The 15422-nt window shown below is 36.9% G+C and overlaps 1 protein-coding gene across 1 annotated transcript in view; it reads left to right on the top strand.

The window, feature by feature from the left end:
• DCC (DCC netrin 1 receptor) overlaps positions 1-15422 on the top strand; it is a 1279089-nt gene that overhangs the window by 1234400 nt on the left and 29267 nt on the right. Inside the window, exon 27 of the mRNA XM_011950993.1 lies at positions 9689-9901. Within this exon, the coding sequence (XP_011806383.1) occupies positions 9689-9901 (213 nt within the window). The remainder of the gene's footprint in view (positions 1-9688; positions 9902-15422) is intronic.

Raw genomic sequence — 15422 nt, 5'->3', positions numbered from 1 at the left:
AAAAAAAAAAAAAAAAATGTGTAGAATGACCTTTATCAGGTCTCTCCATCATGACTGGTACAAGCCAAAATTCAGGACTTTTAAAATTAGTAATTCACTATTTTTATTCATGTTGTGTTACTCATTTCTTGTCCCTTTTTTTAAAGGCATAGTTTTCTTTTGAATATTTTTTCATTGAGGTCCAACATCAATTTACTCTTTCCCTTTTTCTCTTAAATGGGTGCAGCATGTGAAACTCTCTCTTATTGAATCACAGGGAAAATGATTCCAAAAGTTAAAGCTCAATGAAAATGAATAAAGGGAATCGGCTAGTATAAAATTTGTTTTTATCTGTGGTTAAAAGTCTCATGTGTCACTTGTGATTTTGACAGTGAGTACGCTGGGTGTCTGTGGGATAGGAGGCATGTGAGAAATATCTGTTCCTTCTGCTCAGTTTTCCTGTGAACCTCAAAAGCCTCTACAAGCAAAATCTATTAGAAATTCATTGGACCAGGCAAGGTGGCTCACGCCTGTAATTCCAGCATTTTGGGAAGCTGAGGCAGGCAGATCACAAGGTCAAGAGATTGAGACCATCCTGGCAAAAAGGTGAAACCCCATCTCTACTAAAAATACAAAAAAATTTGCTGGGCATGGTGGCATGAGCCTATAGTTCCAGCTACTTGGGAGGCTGAGGCAGAAAAAAAGAAAAGAAAAGAAATTAATGTATTAAAATATTTATTCTCTAGAAGATATTTTTATTTTTTAAAGTAAGGATTATCAAATAAAAGTAGTTACATAACAAAATGCTTAGTGATTTTTTAACTTTATCTAAAATCAATGAATGTTCTACTCCTGCCCAAAATTTTACAGATTTTTAAAATACATCTTTAGTCATTCATCAAGAATATTTTGAACAAAGCTATGTGCAATGCAAAGGGACTAAGATCTAATATGTGTTCCAAGTGATTGCTTAAAATAAAAATAAATAACATTCACCCTCCTTTCTAGGAAACTAAATATTCTCTAAATCACTGTCAGAAACAATTAACTTCCCATTTCCCACCATTCCATATTAGTTTCTAAATGCCTTAGAGAACACTAAACATTCCTGTTCTCTCTCAAGCAGAAAACATTTCATAAATCTGAGTGGATATATCTTATTAGTTGCCTTGGGAAACAAAGAAAGGCACACGTATTAAAAGAAAAAGTTGACTTTGCCAAGGTGGAAACTCTTTTTTTCTCCAAAGTTATCTGAAAGACCTTTTGAGTTTTATAAGAAATGAATCACTAAAGTGACCCAAAGGTCTACTGCCTTCTGAAGGCACAAATAAAGCTGAATTTCTCTCTGACCATAAGGAAAGAAAAGATATGATACATACATTTGCAGTACATGTATTTGCTGACCTATCAGTAAATATTTCCTCTTCTTAATAAGTAACTACATTACTGCTCTTAGTGTCAATAAGCAAATGAGTTATCCCTAGGAAACAGTTTAGCTGCATTGTATTTGAAAACTTCAACCAATAGGTGGTCTTGGGGCCTCATTTCTACAAATCAGTACAAAATTGGTGCCCCCACTTTCCTGTCTTTGAAACAAGTAGGTGGTAGAGGAGCAGTTTAAGTGATTTCCACTCTTCCTTTTAGTTCTGACATTGTCTTAACTAGTGAGAAGTCTGGTCAGCTTTATTCATGGTATTTTTCTGCCTCTGTTCTCCCTCAAATGGAAAATCAACTAATAAATGAAACTTGACCTAGATAAAATGAGGAGTGCAATGGAGATCATGGATTATTCTCGAGGGTCTTTAAAAAAATCCAGGCTGTAAGAAACTGGGGTTATGTAACAATATTGCATCATGTCGTTCTTCTGAGATTAATGAGTGAACTGGGTTTCTAGGGGTGTTCATGTCTCAGTCTTTGCTTAGAGTTGTTGGCTTGCTGTACTTCTATCACATATTGTAGTTTTTAGAAAGAAGAAAAATCCTCATTTTCATCTTTGCAATATTTTTCCCAGTTGTTCCATAGCAATTATTTAGGTGTATTGACATTAATTACTATGAAGTACCTTGAGATTTGACTCTGCTGTGTAATTTGCATGCTATTTGGACAATGAATTCTGACTATTTCATCATGTGAAAACAAGTGCCGTGCTAGCACGTGTTTGATTCTCATTCGATACTCTGAATTGCAGAGCAGGGGCACGTCATGGGCAAAAGCAGGTTTCTTTGCTTTTAGAGATCTTAGTAGAGCTAAATGTTATACCTGTAAGCCAATTTGTTTCACATAGGTGTCCTGAAGCCAGTGTCTGAACTGGACAAAAGTGCTCGTCTGAAATGAGAGTATTTCACCAGTGGAGCAGTTGCTATTGTGTTTGTTAAAGGGTTTTTGCTGCCTTAAATGTCAGCCAGTTCCAAAAAGTATTTATTTTGCTCCACTTAAAATTTAAGAATTATGAATTATATATGGAAATCCTATACCTGTTCACTATATTCATTTTGAATACAACAGAAATTGTCCCTTAGGGATTGGTGATATATTCTATCTCGAGGAAGGGCCGTCTCACTCCTGTCTAGTACATTAGGCACTATCCTATTCTCCATATGTGGTACTAAGGATAGATTTTGCTAAAGAGGGGACCCATCTATGTAAAGCCATTTTTACTTCCATCAAAAGCCACATCATGACGTTTGCAGCCAGGATCATGGGGCTAGTTGAAAACTTGGGGATAGAAGACTGGGCATGCAGACAATTTGGTTTTTAGAGATGCTGATGAGGAACAATAGCATTAAAGAGTAGGATTAGGAAAAAGAAAATTCAGTGACATAATCAGAATTCATGTGAAATATGAAAATTTTCAAAATAAGAGACTGAATTTCAAAAGACTAACAAATGCATGTACATTCTATTAAACTTATCACAATAATAATTTAGATTTCTTTTTTTATTATACTTTAAGTTCTGGGGTACATGTACAGAATGTGCAGGTTTGTTACATAGGTATACACATGCCATGGTGCTTTGCTGCACCCACCAACCCATCATCTACATTACATATTTCTCCTAATGCTATCCCTCCCTTACCCCCCAACCCCCAAGAGACCCTGGTATGTGATGTTCCCTTCGCTGTGTACATGTGTTCTCATTGTTCAACTCCCACTTATGAGTAAGAACATGCAGTGTTTGGTTTTCTGTTCTGTTAGTTTGCTGAGAATGGTTTCCAGCTTCATCCATGACCCTGCAAAGGACACAAACTCATCCTTTCTTATGGCTGCATTGTATTCCATGGTGTATATGCACCACATTTTCTTTATACAGTCCATCATTGATGGACACTAGGGTTGGTTCCAAGTCTTTGCTATTGTGAACAGTGCCGCAGTAAATATACATGTGCATGTGTCTTTATAGTAGAATGATTTATAATCCTTTGGGTATATACCCAGTAATGGGATTGCTGGGTCAAATGGTATTTCTACTTCTAGATCCTTGAGGAATTGCCACACTGTCTTCCACAATTGTTGAACTAATTTACACTCCCACAAGCAGTGTAAAAGCATTCCTATTTCTCCACATCCTTTCCAGCATCTGTTGTTTCCTGACTTTTTAGGGATGGCTATTCTAACTGGTCTGAGATGGTATCTCATTGTGGTTTTGATTTGCATTTCTCTGATGGCCAGTGATGATGAGCATTTTTTCATGTGTCTGTTGGCTGCATAAATGTCTTCTTTTGAGAAGTGTCTGTTCATATCCTTTGCCCACTTTTTGATGGGGTTGTTTGTTTTTTTCTTGTAAATTTGTTTAAGTTCTTTGTAGATTCTGGATATTAGCCCTTTGTCAGATGGATAGATTGCAAAAATTTTCTCCCATTCTGTAGGTTGCCTGTTCACTCTGATGGTAGTTTCTTTTGCTGTGCAGAAGCTCTTTAGTTTAATTAGATCCCATTTGTCAATTCTGGCTTTTGTTGTCATTGCTTTTGCTGTTTTAGTCATGAAGTATTTTCCCATGCTATGTCCTGAATGGTATTGCCTAGGTTTTCTTCTACGGATTTTATGGTTTTAGGTCTAACATTTGAGTCTTTAATCCATCTTGAAATAATTTTTGTATAAGATGTAAAGAAGGGATCTAGTTTCAGTCTTCTGCATATGACTAGCCAGTTTTCCCAACACCATTTATTAAATACAGAATCCTTTCCCTATTGCCTGTTTTTGTCAGGTTTGTCAAAGATCAGATGGTTGTAGATGTGTGGTGCTATTTCTGAGGCCTCTGTTCTATCCTGTTCATCTATATATCTGTTTTGGTACCACTACCATGATGTTTTGATTACTGTAGCCTTGTAATATAGTTTGAAGTCAGGTAGCGTGATGCCTCCAGCTTTGTTCTTTTTTGCCTCAGATTCTCTTGGCTATACGAGCTCTTTTTTGGCTCCATATGAAATTTAAAGTACTTTTTTCCAATTCTGTGAAGAAAGTCAATGGTAGCCTGATGGGGATAACGTTGAATCTATAAATTAGGCAGTGTGGTCATTTTCATGGTATTGATTCTTCATATCCATGAGCATGGAATGTTTTTCCATTTGTTTGTGTCCTCTCTTATTTCCATAAGCAGTGGTTTGTATGTAGTTCTCTTTTAAGACGTCCTTCACATCCCTTGTAAGTTGTAGTCCTAGGTATTTTATTCTCTTTGTAGCAATTGTGAATGAGACTTCACTCATGATTTGGCTCTCTGTCTATTTTTGGCGTATAGGAATGTTTGTGATTTTTACACATTGATTTTGTATCCTGAGACTTTGCTGAAGCTGCTTATCAGCTTAAGGAGATCTGGAACTGAGATGAAGGGGTTTTCTAAACATACAATCATGTCTTCTGCAAACAGAGATAATTTGACTTCCTCTTTTCCTAATTGAATACCATTTATTTCTTTCTCCTGCCAGATTGCCCTGGCCAGAACTTCCAACACTATGTTGAATAGGAGTGGTGAGAGAGGGCATCCCTGTCTTGTGCCAGTTTTCAGAGGGAATGCTTCCAGGTTTTGCCCATTCAGTATGATATTGGCTGTGGGTTTGTCATAAATAGCTCTTATTATTTTGAGATATGTTCCATGTAGGTGTCCAGGAATTTATCCATTTCTTCTAGATTTTCTAGTTTGTTTGCATAGAGATGTTTTTAGTATTCTCTGATGGGAGTTTGATTTCTGTGGGATTGCTGGTGATATCCCCTTTATCATTTTTGATTGTGCCTATTTGATTCTTCTCTCTTTTCTTCTTTATTAGTCTGGCTAGCAGTCTATTTTGTTGACCTTTTTAAAAAAAAAACAGCTTCTTGATTCACTAATTTTTTAAAGGGTTTTTCCTGTCTCTATCTCCTTCAGTTCGGCTCTGATATTAATCATTTCTTGTCTTCTGTTAGCTTTTGAATTTGTTTGCTCTTGTTTCTCTAGTTCTTTTAATTGTGATGGTATGGTGTTGGTTTTAGATCCTTTCTGCTTTCTATTGTGGGCTTTTAGTTCTATAAATTTTCCTTACACACTGCTTTAAATGTGTCCCAGGGATTCTGATACGTTGTGTCTTTGTTCTCATTGGTTTCAAAGAACGTCTTTATTTCTGCCTTAATTTTGTTATTTACCCAGTAGTCATTCAGCAGCAGGTTGTTCAGTTTCCATGTAGTTGTGTGGTTTTGAGTGAGTTTCTTAAATCTTGAGTTCTAATTTGATTGCACTGTGGTCTGAGAGACTGTTTGTTATGGTTTCTGTTCTTTTCCATTTGCTGAGGAGCATTTTACTTCCAAATATGTGGTCAATTTTACAATAAGTGTGACGTGCTGTGAAGAATGTATATTATGTTGATTTGGGTTGGCGAGTTTTGTAAGTATCTATTAGGTCTGCTTGGTCCAGAGCTGAGTTCAAGTACTGGATATCCTTGTTAATTTTCTATCTCATTGATCTAATATTGACAGTGGGGTGTTAAAGTCTCCCACTGTTATTGTATGGGAGTCTAAGTATCTTTGTAGGTCTCTAAGAACTTACTTTATGAATCTGGGTGCTCCTGCCTTGGGTGCATATATATTTAGGATAGTTAGCTCTTCTTGTTGCATTGATCTCTTTACCATTATGTAATGGCCTTCTTTGTCTCCTTTTATCTTTGTTGGTTTAAAGTCTGTTTTATCAGAGACTAGAACTGCAACCCCTGCTTTTTTTTTGTTTTCCATTTTCTTGGCAAATCTTCCTCCATCCCTTTATTTTGAGCCTCTGTTTGTCTTTATGTGTGAGATGGGTCTCCTGAATACAGCACACTGATGGGTCTTGACTCTTTATCCAATTTGCCAGTCTATGTTTTTTAATTGGAACATTTAGCCTGTTTACATTTAAGGTTAATATTGTGAATTCGATCCTGTCATTATGATGCTAGCTGGTTATTTTGCCCATTAATTTATGCAGTTTCTTCATAGTGTCAATGGTCTTTACGATTTAGTATGTTTTTGCAGTGGCTAGTACTGGTCGTTCCTTTCCATGTTTAGTGCCTCCTTCAGGAGTTCTTCTAAGGCAGGCCTGGTGGTGACAAAATCTCTCAGCATTTGCTTGTCTGTAAAGGATTTTATTTCTCTTTCACTTATAAAGCTTAGTTTGGCTGGATATGAAATTCTGGGTTGAAAATTCTTTAAGAGACTGGGCATGGTGGGTCATGCATGTAATCCCAGCACTTTGGGAGGCTGAGGCAGGTGGATCATGAGGTCAGGAGTTCAAGACCAACCTGGCCAAGATGGTGAAACCCCCTGTCTACTAAAAATACAAAAATCAGCTGAGCATGTTGGTGGGCACCTGTAATCCCAGCTACTCATGAGGCTGAGGCAGATAATTGCTTGAATCTGGGAGGCGGAGGTTGCAGTGAGCCAAGATCATGTCACTACACTCGAGCCTGGGCAACAGAGCAAGACTCCACCTCAAAAGGAGAAACCAGTCCAAAATGTCTGCAAATTCCAAAAACCAGAATGCCTCTTCTCCAAAGGATCACAACTCCTCACCAGCATGGGAATAAAACTGGACAGAGAATGAGTTTGATGAATTGGCAGAAGTAGGCTTCAAAAGGTGAGTAATAACAAATTCCTCCAAGCTAAAGGAGCATGTTCTAACCCAATGCAAGGAAGCTAAGATCCTTGAAAAAAAGTTGGTTAGATGAATTGCTAACTAGAATAACAAATTTAGTAAACAACATAAATGACCTGATGGAGCTGAAAAACACTGCACGAGAACTTCGTGAAGCATACACAAGTATCAATAGCTGAATTGATCAAGCGGATGAAAGTATAGTGTAGATTTTATTTCAAAAATGCAGAAAAGGTAGAAAAGGAAAAATTGAAAGAAAGAAGGAAGGAAATAAAACATCATAAATATATTATTGTCCCTTTAATGGCTAAACCAGTGTTTAAAATATAATGTGGGTTAATTGCAATCCATCTTCAATAGAGAGAATTATTTAAGGCAGATTTTTGAGGAAAATTGTGAAATTTCTTTCCCTGGATGAATATTTTTAATGTGGCATTTATAGACCCTTTAATAAAAAGCTAGCCCATTGGAGATAAAAGAGGAGCATAGAGAAACAGCCACAGGAACCTCATTTGTGAGATACACAATTCACAGAGGAGCACAGAGACCAGTCTAGTGGAAGCCAAAGCATTTTCACTTCCCCAGAACTTCTCCTGTGAAATTACAAACCCTTTCTGATGAATAATTTTCTCCAACCCAACAATTATCTTGGGAACCCTTGAAAGAGCCTGCCTTTCCCTCCTAAGCAATGCCTACAATCTAACATTTCGCAAGCATCCTCTGAGACCTGTGGCTGGAAGGAATTGCTAGCAAGGAGGCCCACATTAAGGCAAACTTTCTTATGGGAACAAAGAGGAGAGGACTTGATGTCATCTCTCTCAGGCCAGTGGCACAAAGATACCCAAACTTGGGTCTTGGCCAAAAATTGACCATTGATCATATTCTCCTTTAGACTAAATGAGTCCAAAGTTAAACGTAAGTAATTTGCATTGTCTCTAGAACCACACTCACAAAAATCTCATTACACAACACTGTTTGAATACAAGCACATAAGTGTTCCTCTCCCCTTTACAGTCTTAAAAGAAATTTAGTGCCTTGTATAACACCTACACAAAGCCTCGCATCTGAGAGCCAGCATCACCAAGGATTTGCCTTAATGGTTTGCTTGCAGCCCTACACATTATCCTTAATACTGTGCATTCGTTTGCTCTTTTTTTCTTCTTTGGTAGGATTTCCTAGCCTGGAAATAAGGCACTTCTCTTCAAACTCTTTGGGATTCTCTCATTTGCTGCCTTGATTCATTTCCCTTGTTCAAATAAATCTTTTATCAAGTTTCTGCCTATATTTTGGCTCTGATTGCTGTATGTCTACATCCTGTGCTTAGCCAACCTTGTATCTTTCTACCTTCATCTCTGAATGGGATAAGCCTGGAGGCTGCTCAGTGACCCAGAAGACCTCTAACCCCTTCTGAATATAGCAGAATGAATATAGATACCTTCTGAAGACACATTTCACTTCTGCATAACTTTAATTCTATGTCTTGATCTTTTATATCTTAAATCTCTATTCCCTTCAGTATTATCAGATTTTCTTTCTATTCCTCTGCGCTTTGCTGACCTCATTGAGCCTCTGGGAGACTTGTCTCAAAATTATCTCACTAATTATCTTGAAATATTTCCTGGATACAAATTCTCTTTCAAAAGCAAGATATTATCTTCTATCACCACATTTTGATTTACCTGACAAAAATTTAATAACAAATAAGTCATCAGAAAAAATATTTTATTAAGACTTAAGCCTACTATGCAGCTCGTTTCACTTGCAGTTTAAGCTGGACTTGTTAACTTGGAATATGAATGAATAGTTCAAGTTCACTCACTGTCATTAACAAGAGAAACTTCTTTGAAAATATTTTATTCTGTCTTACCTGTGTTCTCTGAAAAAAAAAAGCATATTTCCATATACAAAGCTTTCCAAATGCCCATAGGCAGTCACAGTAACTGTGCAGAACCTCTTCAACTACTGTAATCTGCCTGAAAATTACAAGGTTTACTATCAAAGAGGAAAAATTGCAATTCTGCATTCAGGCAACTTGTTCTGGCAGAGTCATCTCTCATACAACTGTTTAGCTAGATGTGCCTCCATTTTGTTATGGAAGATAATGATAGTGGTTATTATTTGTATCATTTTATTAGCAATGCCTCTGAGCATCCTGTAACTCTGATTTGTTTGACAGTTGACATGGCATGTTTAAATCACAGAAAAATTGGCATATTGGCTGATAGAAAATAATGCAGCTGTAACAGGGTTTGGTACATTGAATTTCACTGACATTGCTGCTTATGAAAGGAGAAATAACTCTTTTTTCTTGCTTCATCACTTATGATTAGAGGGCCCAGACAGTTCAGGCAATATAGTCAGTGCTCAATGTATTTTACTACTCTTCCTCAAAGATAAATTCCTGTCCTGCTGGATCTATTTCTATTGTTTAAAGGGGAAGTGCTATCATGTTGCATAAGTATATGAAGGTAGAGGAATGAGAACATTCATAACTTGGAGAAGAGACTGACCACATCCTATCACATCTCTCTGAATGGATCCAGGGACTCTTCCAGTGACTTAAGGAAAACAGACTTTGTCCAGGAATAATGAATGACTTTTCTTGTCTCCACTGCAGCAGTGAGTGAAGGACCAACTACCCAACAACCACCCATGCTGCCCCCATCTCAACCTGAGCATTCTAACAATGAGGAGGCACCAAGCAGAACCATCCCCACGGCTTGTGTTCGACCAACTCATCCACTCCGCAGCTTTGCTAATCCTTTGCTACCTCCACCAATGAGTGCAATAGAACCGAAAGTCCCTTACACGCCACTTTTGTCTCAGCCAGGTAAAGTACTCGATTGTTCACTTTTGAAATTCGTATTATTGGTGCCTCTGTTTAATTACATGAGGGTGCCTGAAAAGGCCTAGATGTCATATGTCTTTTCAATGTTGATTACATGCCCAGTGTTCTCATTTTTGTTACTGATGCTTGTAGTGTAACCCTTAATGACCCACCTCCCAAGCAGCTGATTGGTTGTAGGTGCTTTTCATCCCTTTGGAAAGTTGTCTATGAATCCTGGAAGGCAGTCCACCATTTTTAATATGTGCTATAATGTGTGCTTGCTAGAGAATACTGGAAACATTCCTGATTCCCTAATTTCATTCTGCCACATGAGTTCTAAGGGTTAAAGCTAGACTCCAAGACTAGATGTAAAGGTATAAAGACCTGCAAAACCACATTTTAGAGAAATGGATTGGATCTCATAATTCTTCTTTGTGCCTTTCAATAGTCATTTCTCAGGAGTTCTTACATATTTCAGAGTACTAGGCCACAAAGGAATGTCAGACCAGTGTTGAGTACTACTCAACTAATTTTAAAAATGAAGAAACTAAAATTTAGATTGATAGAAAGTAACATATCTATGGTCCTTTCTAACAAAATAAGATGGCAGGGATGGGAAATGAGTCCCAGATTCCCAATGCAGTAGTGATTTTATTACTTGGCCTAGTATCCAAAAGGGCTGACCTTGAGCTCCATTTTGTTTTTGTTAAGGATTTGGGAAGGAGAGAGGGAGTGTATCAGAGAGAGGCAGAGACAAAAAGAGATTGAGGAAGAAAGAGGAGGAGGAAAAGAAGAAACAGGTAGAATGAATAAGTCAATAGATAAATAGAGATAAATAAATATTAGTACTTAAAATTATTTGGAATATTAGAATAATTCTTAAAACCCTCAGTATATCAGGCATAAGACAGTAAATTTCAGTAGTTCTAAGTAATCTGAGATGGCCTCCTTACTAAGCCAGGCAGCTGAACTGGGTTAATCTACATTATGCTAATACATTTGACTACTTTTCTGAGTAGTAGTCCTACAATAATTTATTTTGTTGCATTAGTACACGAGCCACATAATGGCTATAAAAGCTAGAAAAATATGATTGTCTATGAAGTGTAAATATTATTTTATATTAAGAATGTATCTAGTTGCTGGGATGACATTAGTTGATTTGTACACATCACCTCTGAATATGTATACCCAGCCACGCAGCCCCTGGGAGGTGGGGTGGAGCATGAAGGCATGTAGGATTCCATTGGTTGGAATGCACGTTCCGCTATGGAGTCTCGCTTGACACATAGGCTCAGCACATGTCATGATTTCATTCTACAGAAGATAGCCCTTCTCAACCCAGCAAAGCCCACATAGGGACTTAAAAAAGGTCTGTATTGCCCAAGCCCCTCTCTCCACCCTCCCATGCATACACACAACACACACACACACATTATGTGGAGGATCTGCTACTTTATATGGCCCCAAAACTATGAAGTCTTTGATAATTGAGGCAGAGACAACTTGAAGCAATAGCATTCATTTAATGAAATTTTGGTGCCAAGGTTATGCTTCCTTGTGATTTCTGGCTGCATCTGTTTCCCCACTGCAAGCACAACCCAGGGAAATAGACCTTGAAGGAAACTAGTATTCAAGATAGTTGACAGGTTAATTGCAACTGCTAACAATAACTAGCCTTTAATGCACAGGCCTGTAGGACAGGCATGATTCTGAAGGCTTATCACATCCCATTTGATCCTCTAAACAACTTTGTGAGGTAGCTACTAGTCTTAACCCCATTTCGTGCACAAGGAAACTAAGGCACAGAGAATTTAAGTAGCTTATTTAAGTCTATAACAAGTAAGTAATGTATCTTTTCCTTGCTCTTTTCAACTTCAGGAAACCTGGTTTCTCAAATTTTAGAAACTAATTTGTGCCTTTTAGTTTATGTTGAATTTGTTTAATGAGAAAAACAAAGACTAATAAAATTACTAAGTCATTAAATTAATTGAATCATTAAAAGAAAAAAATCAAGAAACATCTTAAATAATTCTGAACTGAAGAATATATTTTCTCATCAGATTTCAATGAGGAAAGGTAAGAGCCTTCACAATTCTATGGTAAAGAGGACCAATCTGATAGCAACAAAAAGTAAAGTGCAGTTGCAGCAGTTTATGCTGTTAATATTCTCTCTGCTTGCAAGTAAAAACTTTAAGAATAAAACATCTGAAAATGACATTCTGGAGGCTACTTTAAATGAAAAATTTTACAGCACCAGTGATATTTAGTTTGGGACACAAGATTTGGAAATCAACCTATGCTCTGGAGTGCTACAATAGCAAAAGGATACTTTTTTTTTTTTTTTAAAGAAGATCTGATGATAGATGGAACAGAGAATTGGCACTTTTTAACTAGTTATTTTCTTCTACTTACATTAATGCCAAAGCTGCCTAAAACAAAATCTGATATAATGCAGTATAAATTAGTGGATTATGTTCTTCATAGAAGGGAAATAGAATCAGTTGTGCTGTTTCTGTACTAATTTCATCAAATAATAAGCATGTCTGAAGAGCCAAAAAACCATTCTCTGATCTAATGGCAACCAGGCAAAATCTCATTTTTTAAATTTTCACTGTACACTTAAGAGCCTTCTTTTGTTTTTATTTGAACTATTTCTCTCAAGCCATCTCTTCTTTCCTATTTTCAGATATCTCTGGCTAGAGTTTTTGTTTGATTTTATGTTTTTTATAGGTCCTCTTTAAATGTCACTCTCCCCCACTCAACTTGAGGCATGCCCTGCCATCCCTTTGGAATTATGAAATTCCTTTTTCTTTCGTGTTTCTCTCTTATTGTCTTCCTATGATTCCTGTTCATTTCATAATGCCTTACCTCATGATTTCCAAATAAGTTCTCCCTGCATTGCTCCTGACACATGGTAAATAGCATGCTTTTTAAAAGGGCTGATGTTTACTTATTCTAATAGAAAAAGAAAATTAGCAGACTGACAAATGTATTAGCTGTGACATTAACTACATGCTTCTTAGACTTAAAGATGAAATACTTAGAGCTTTCAACAAGTTTGAATTCTAAGAAAATCATTACTTTAGTCAAACTGATTGATGAAGTAAAGTCATTCTCTTGTCAGCTTTTTTAAAAAAATACCTCAAATAATTTTACTGTGAATTTCACAAGAAAGGACTGCATAATTAGTGATGAATTTATCTTTACTTACCGCAAGTAATTACTTTAGAATATGGTAATGTGGGGCATTGCTCTAATTTTTAAAGATCATGCTAAATGAGAAACTTCTACTTTGAAAGCTTTGAGATTGGGATCAAGGAAGAAGCTCTTTCCCCACTCAAATTCCTGTGTGTGAATTTTCTTTTGTTAAATTTATTTTATTTTAGGTTCTGGGATATGTGTGCAGGATGTGCAGGTTTGTTACATAGTTAAACGTGAGCCATGGTGGTTTCCTGCACCCATCACCTAGGTATTAAGCCCCGCATGTATTAGCTATTTTTCCTGATGCTCTTCCTCCCTTCACCCTACCCACCGACAGGCCCCAGTGTGTGTTGTTCCCCTCCCTGTAGATTTTCATGGTCAAACATAATCAGTCTGTGCCTTAGTTTGCCTCCCAATAAGGCGCACAGAGCTATTTTGCAGCAGTTTTACGTGAGTCTAGGGTAAAACATATTATGTAGTAATAATCTACATGGGATTGCAGAGCATTTCACAATATTTTTATAGTAAGCAGTTATTAGAAAGCCATTCTGTTGTCATAACGACTGAAATTCTGCCTACTTGAAAACAGATTCATTTCCTCATTTTTTTCCTCCACCTGCTGAGTTAAAAATGTAGCTTACAAGACTCTAGGGTATTTATGGTGTTTCTTACAATTTCATCATCACCTTATAATAGAGTGCTTCCATCTTTTAATGCTTTATCTATAGACGTGAATAACTGAGATCTTTACACATTTCATGGAGGCTGCAATCACCACACTTTGCAAATCACAAATGTAGACATGTAAGTGATTTGGCTTAGTCCCCTTTCAGGTTAAATAGAAAATGTTTGATAGAGTATTAGGCTTATTGCATTATAGATCTGACATAAATTTTACAAAGGGCCAAGATAGGGTGTGTGGTTTTTTTTCTTCTTTACTAGTTAAAATTCCTTTTAGCTATGGAATGATCAGCTACACTTTAAATGAACCTGGGTTAGGAGACTATTTGTCTTCCAGAGATGTAACTCTAAAGGGAAAGAAAATGTGATCTCTTAAATAGTGACTTTTATATCATAATACTCTTTTATAACATTAGCCCCCGGACCTCTTGAAACTTTGTAAAACTCCATAAGTACTATATTTTTCTTCATTTACACATTGCATTTTACACACATATATTTATAAAAGCAAAACTCCACAGCATTCTGATCTTTTCCATCTTCAAGGGATCAATATGTCAGTGGACATGACAAGACCAAAACTCACTTCATTGTACTGCGAAATTGAGTTTGATTTTCCCCGTGCAAATTGTGGCATGTGCTTCAATTTGTCTGAGGACTGAGGACAAGGAGTGGGTAGAGGTGGCTGACAGTGGACAGAAAAGGCATTTGATTTATATTTTATGGATAGTTGGGAAATCATGTATTCCTGCTGTAACCTGATCTTCTTGGCAGGCCTTATTTCAGTAAATCTGCTATCACACAAAACTGCCAATAAATTACTACAATGCATTAATACAATTGCTTTCCCTGAGCCACTGGTAGGCCGCCATTGCAGGTATTCATCAAGAATACCACACAAGTGTTCCATTCTGCTAAAAGCAGCCACAGGCAAAGGTCATGGGAGATCAGACATCCTTTAGCAGGTGACACAAAAGGGTCATTTTAAAGGCCGGTCAGATAGAATAAATCATTGGCACAGCTAATAGGAGAGATGTGTTGATTTGGTGTTATTGAAGCCAATACGTCCAATCAATACTAGAGTGGAAAATTACACTACATCTTTTTATGTAAGTTGTATCTCATGTGAAAACTATCTGTGTGGCTTTTTGGTAGACATCTCCTTGAAATTTTTTCTGTCCTCACTCCTAACAGATTGTAATAGGTGAAATTTGATTCAATTTGGTCTGGTCATCCTAAATTATCCATTGGTAAAATGTAATTAGGGCAAATTTGCTTTAAGTATCAATAATGTTTGTGACTCTGGAACCTACTTGGTGGTTTAATAAATTAGTATTTCCTCTACTATGAGGGTTTAGTAAATAAATATTAATAGGAAAAGAGCTCTGTTAATTGTCCAGAGGAGAGAGAAATAGTTTCTAGAAGAGTCATTATGAGTAAGCCACGTAATTGATGCCCTGTTTATAAGTGACAAAGCAGAGGTCTAAGAAGGTTAGGCAGCTTGCCCAAGGTCAACAATTGAGGTAACAGCCAAACGTAAAGAATTTCGGTATATTTGTTTGAGTTCTTTGTAGATTCTGGATATTAGCCCTTTGTCAGACGAGTAGATTGCAAAAATTTTCTCCCATTCTGTAGGTTG

The sequence above is a fragment of the Colobus angolensis genome, unplaced genomic scaffold, assembly GCF_000951035.1.
Source record: "Colobus angolensis palliatus isolate OR3802 unplaced genomic scaffold, Cang.pa_1.0 Scaffold312, whole genome shotgun sequence".
Classification (NCBI taxonomy): domain Eukaryota; kingdom Metazoa; phylum Chordata; class Mammalia; order Primates; family Cercopithecidae; genus Colobus; species Colobus angolensis.
Note: the sequence above shows the minus strand (reverse complement) of the source record. Positions and strands in the feature narration are given on the sequence as shown.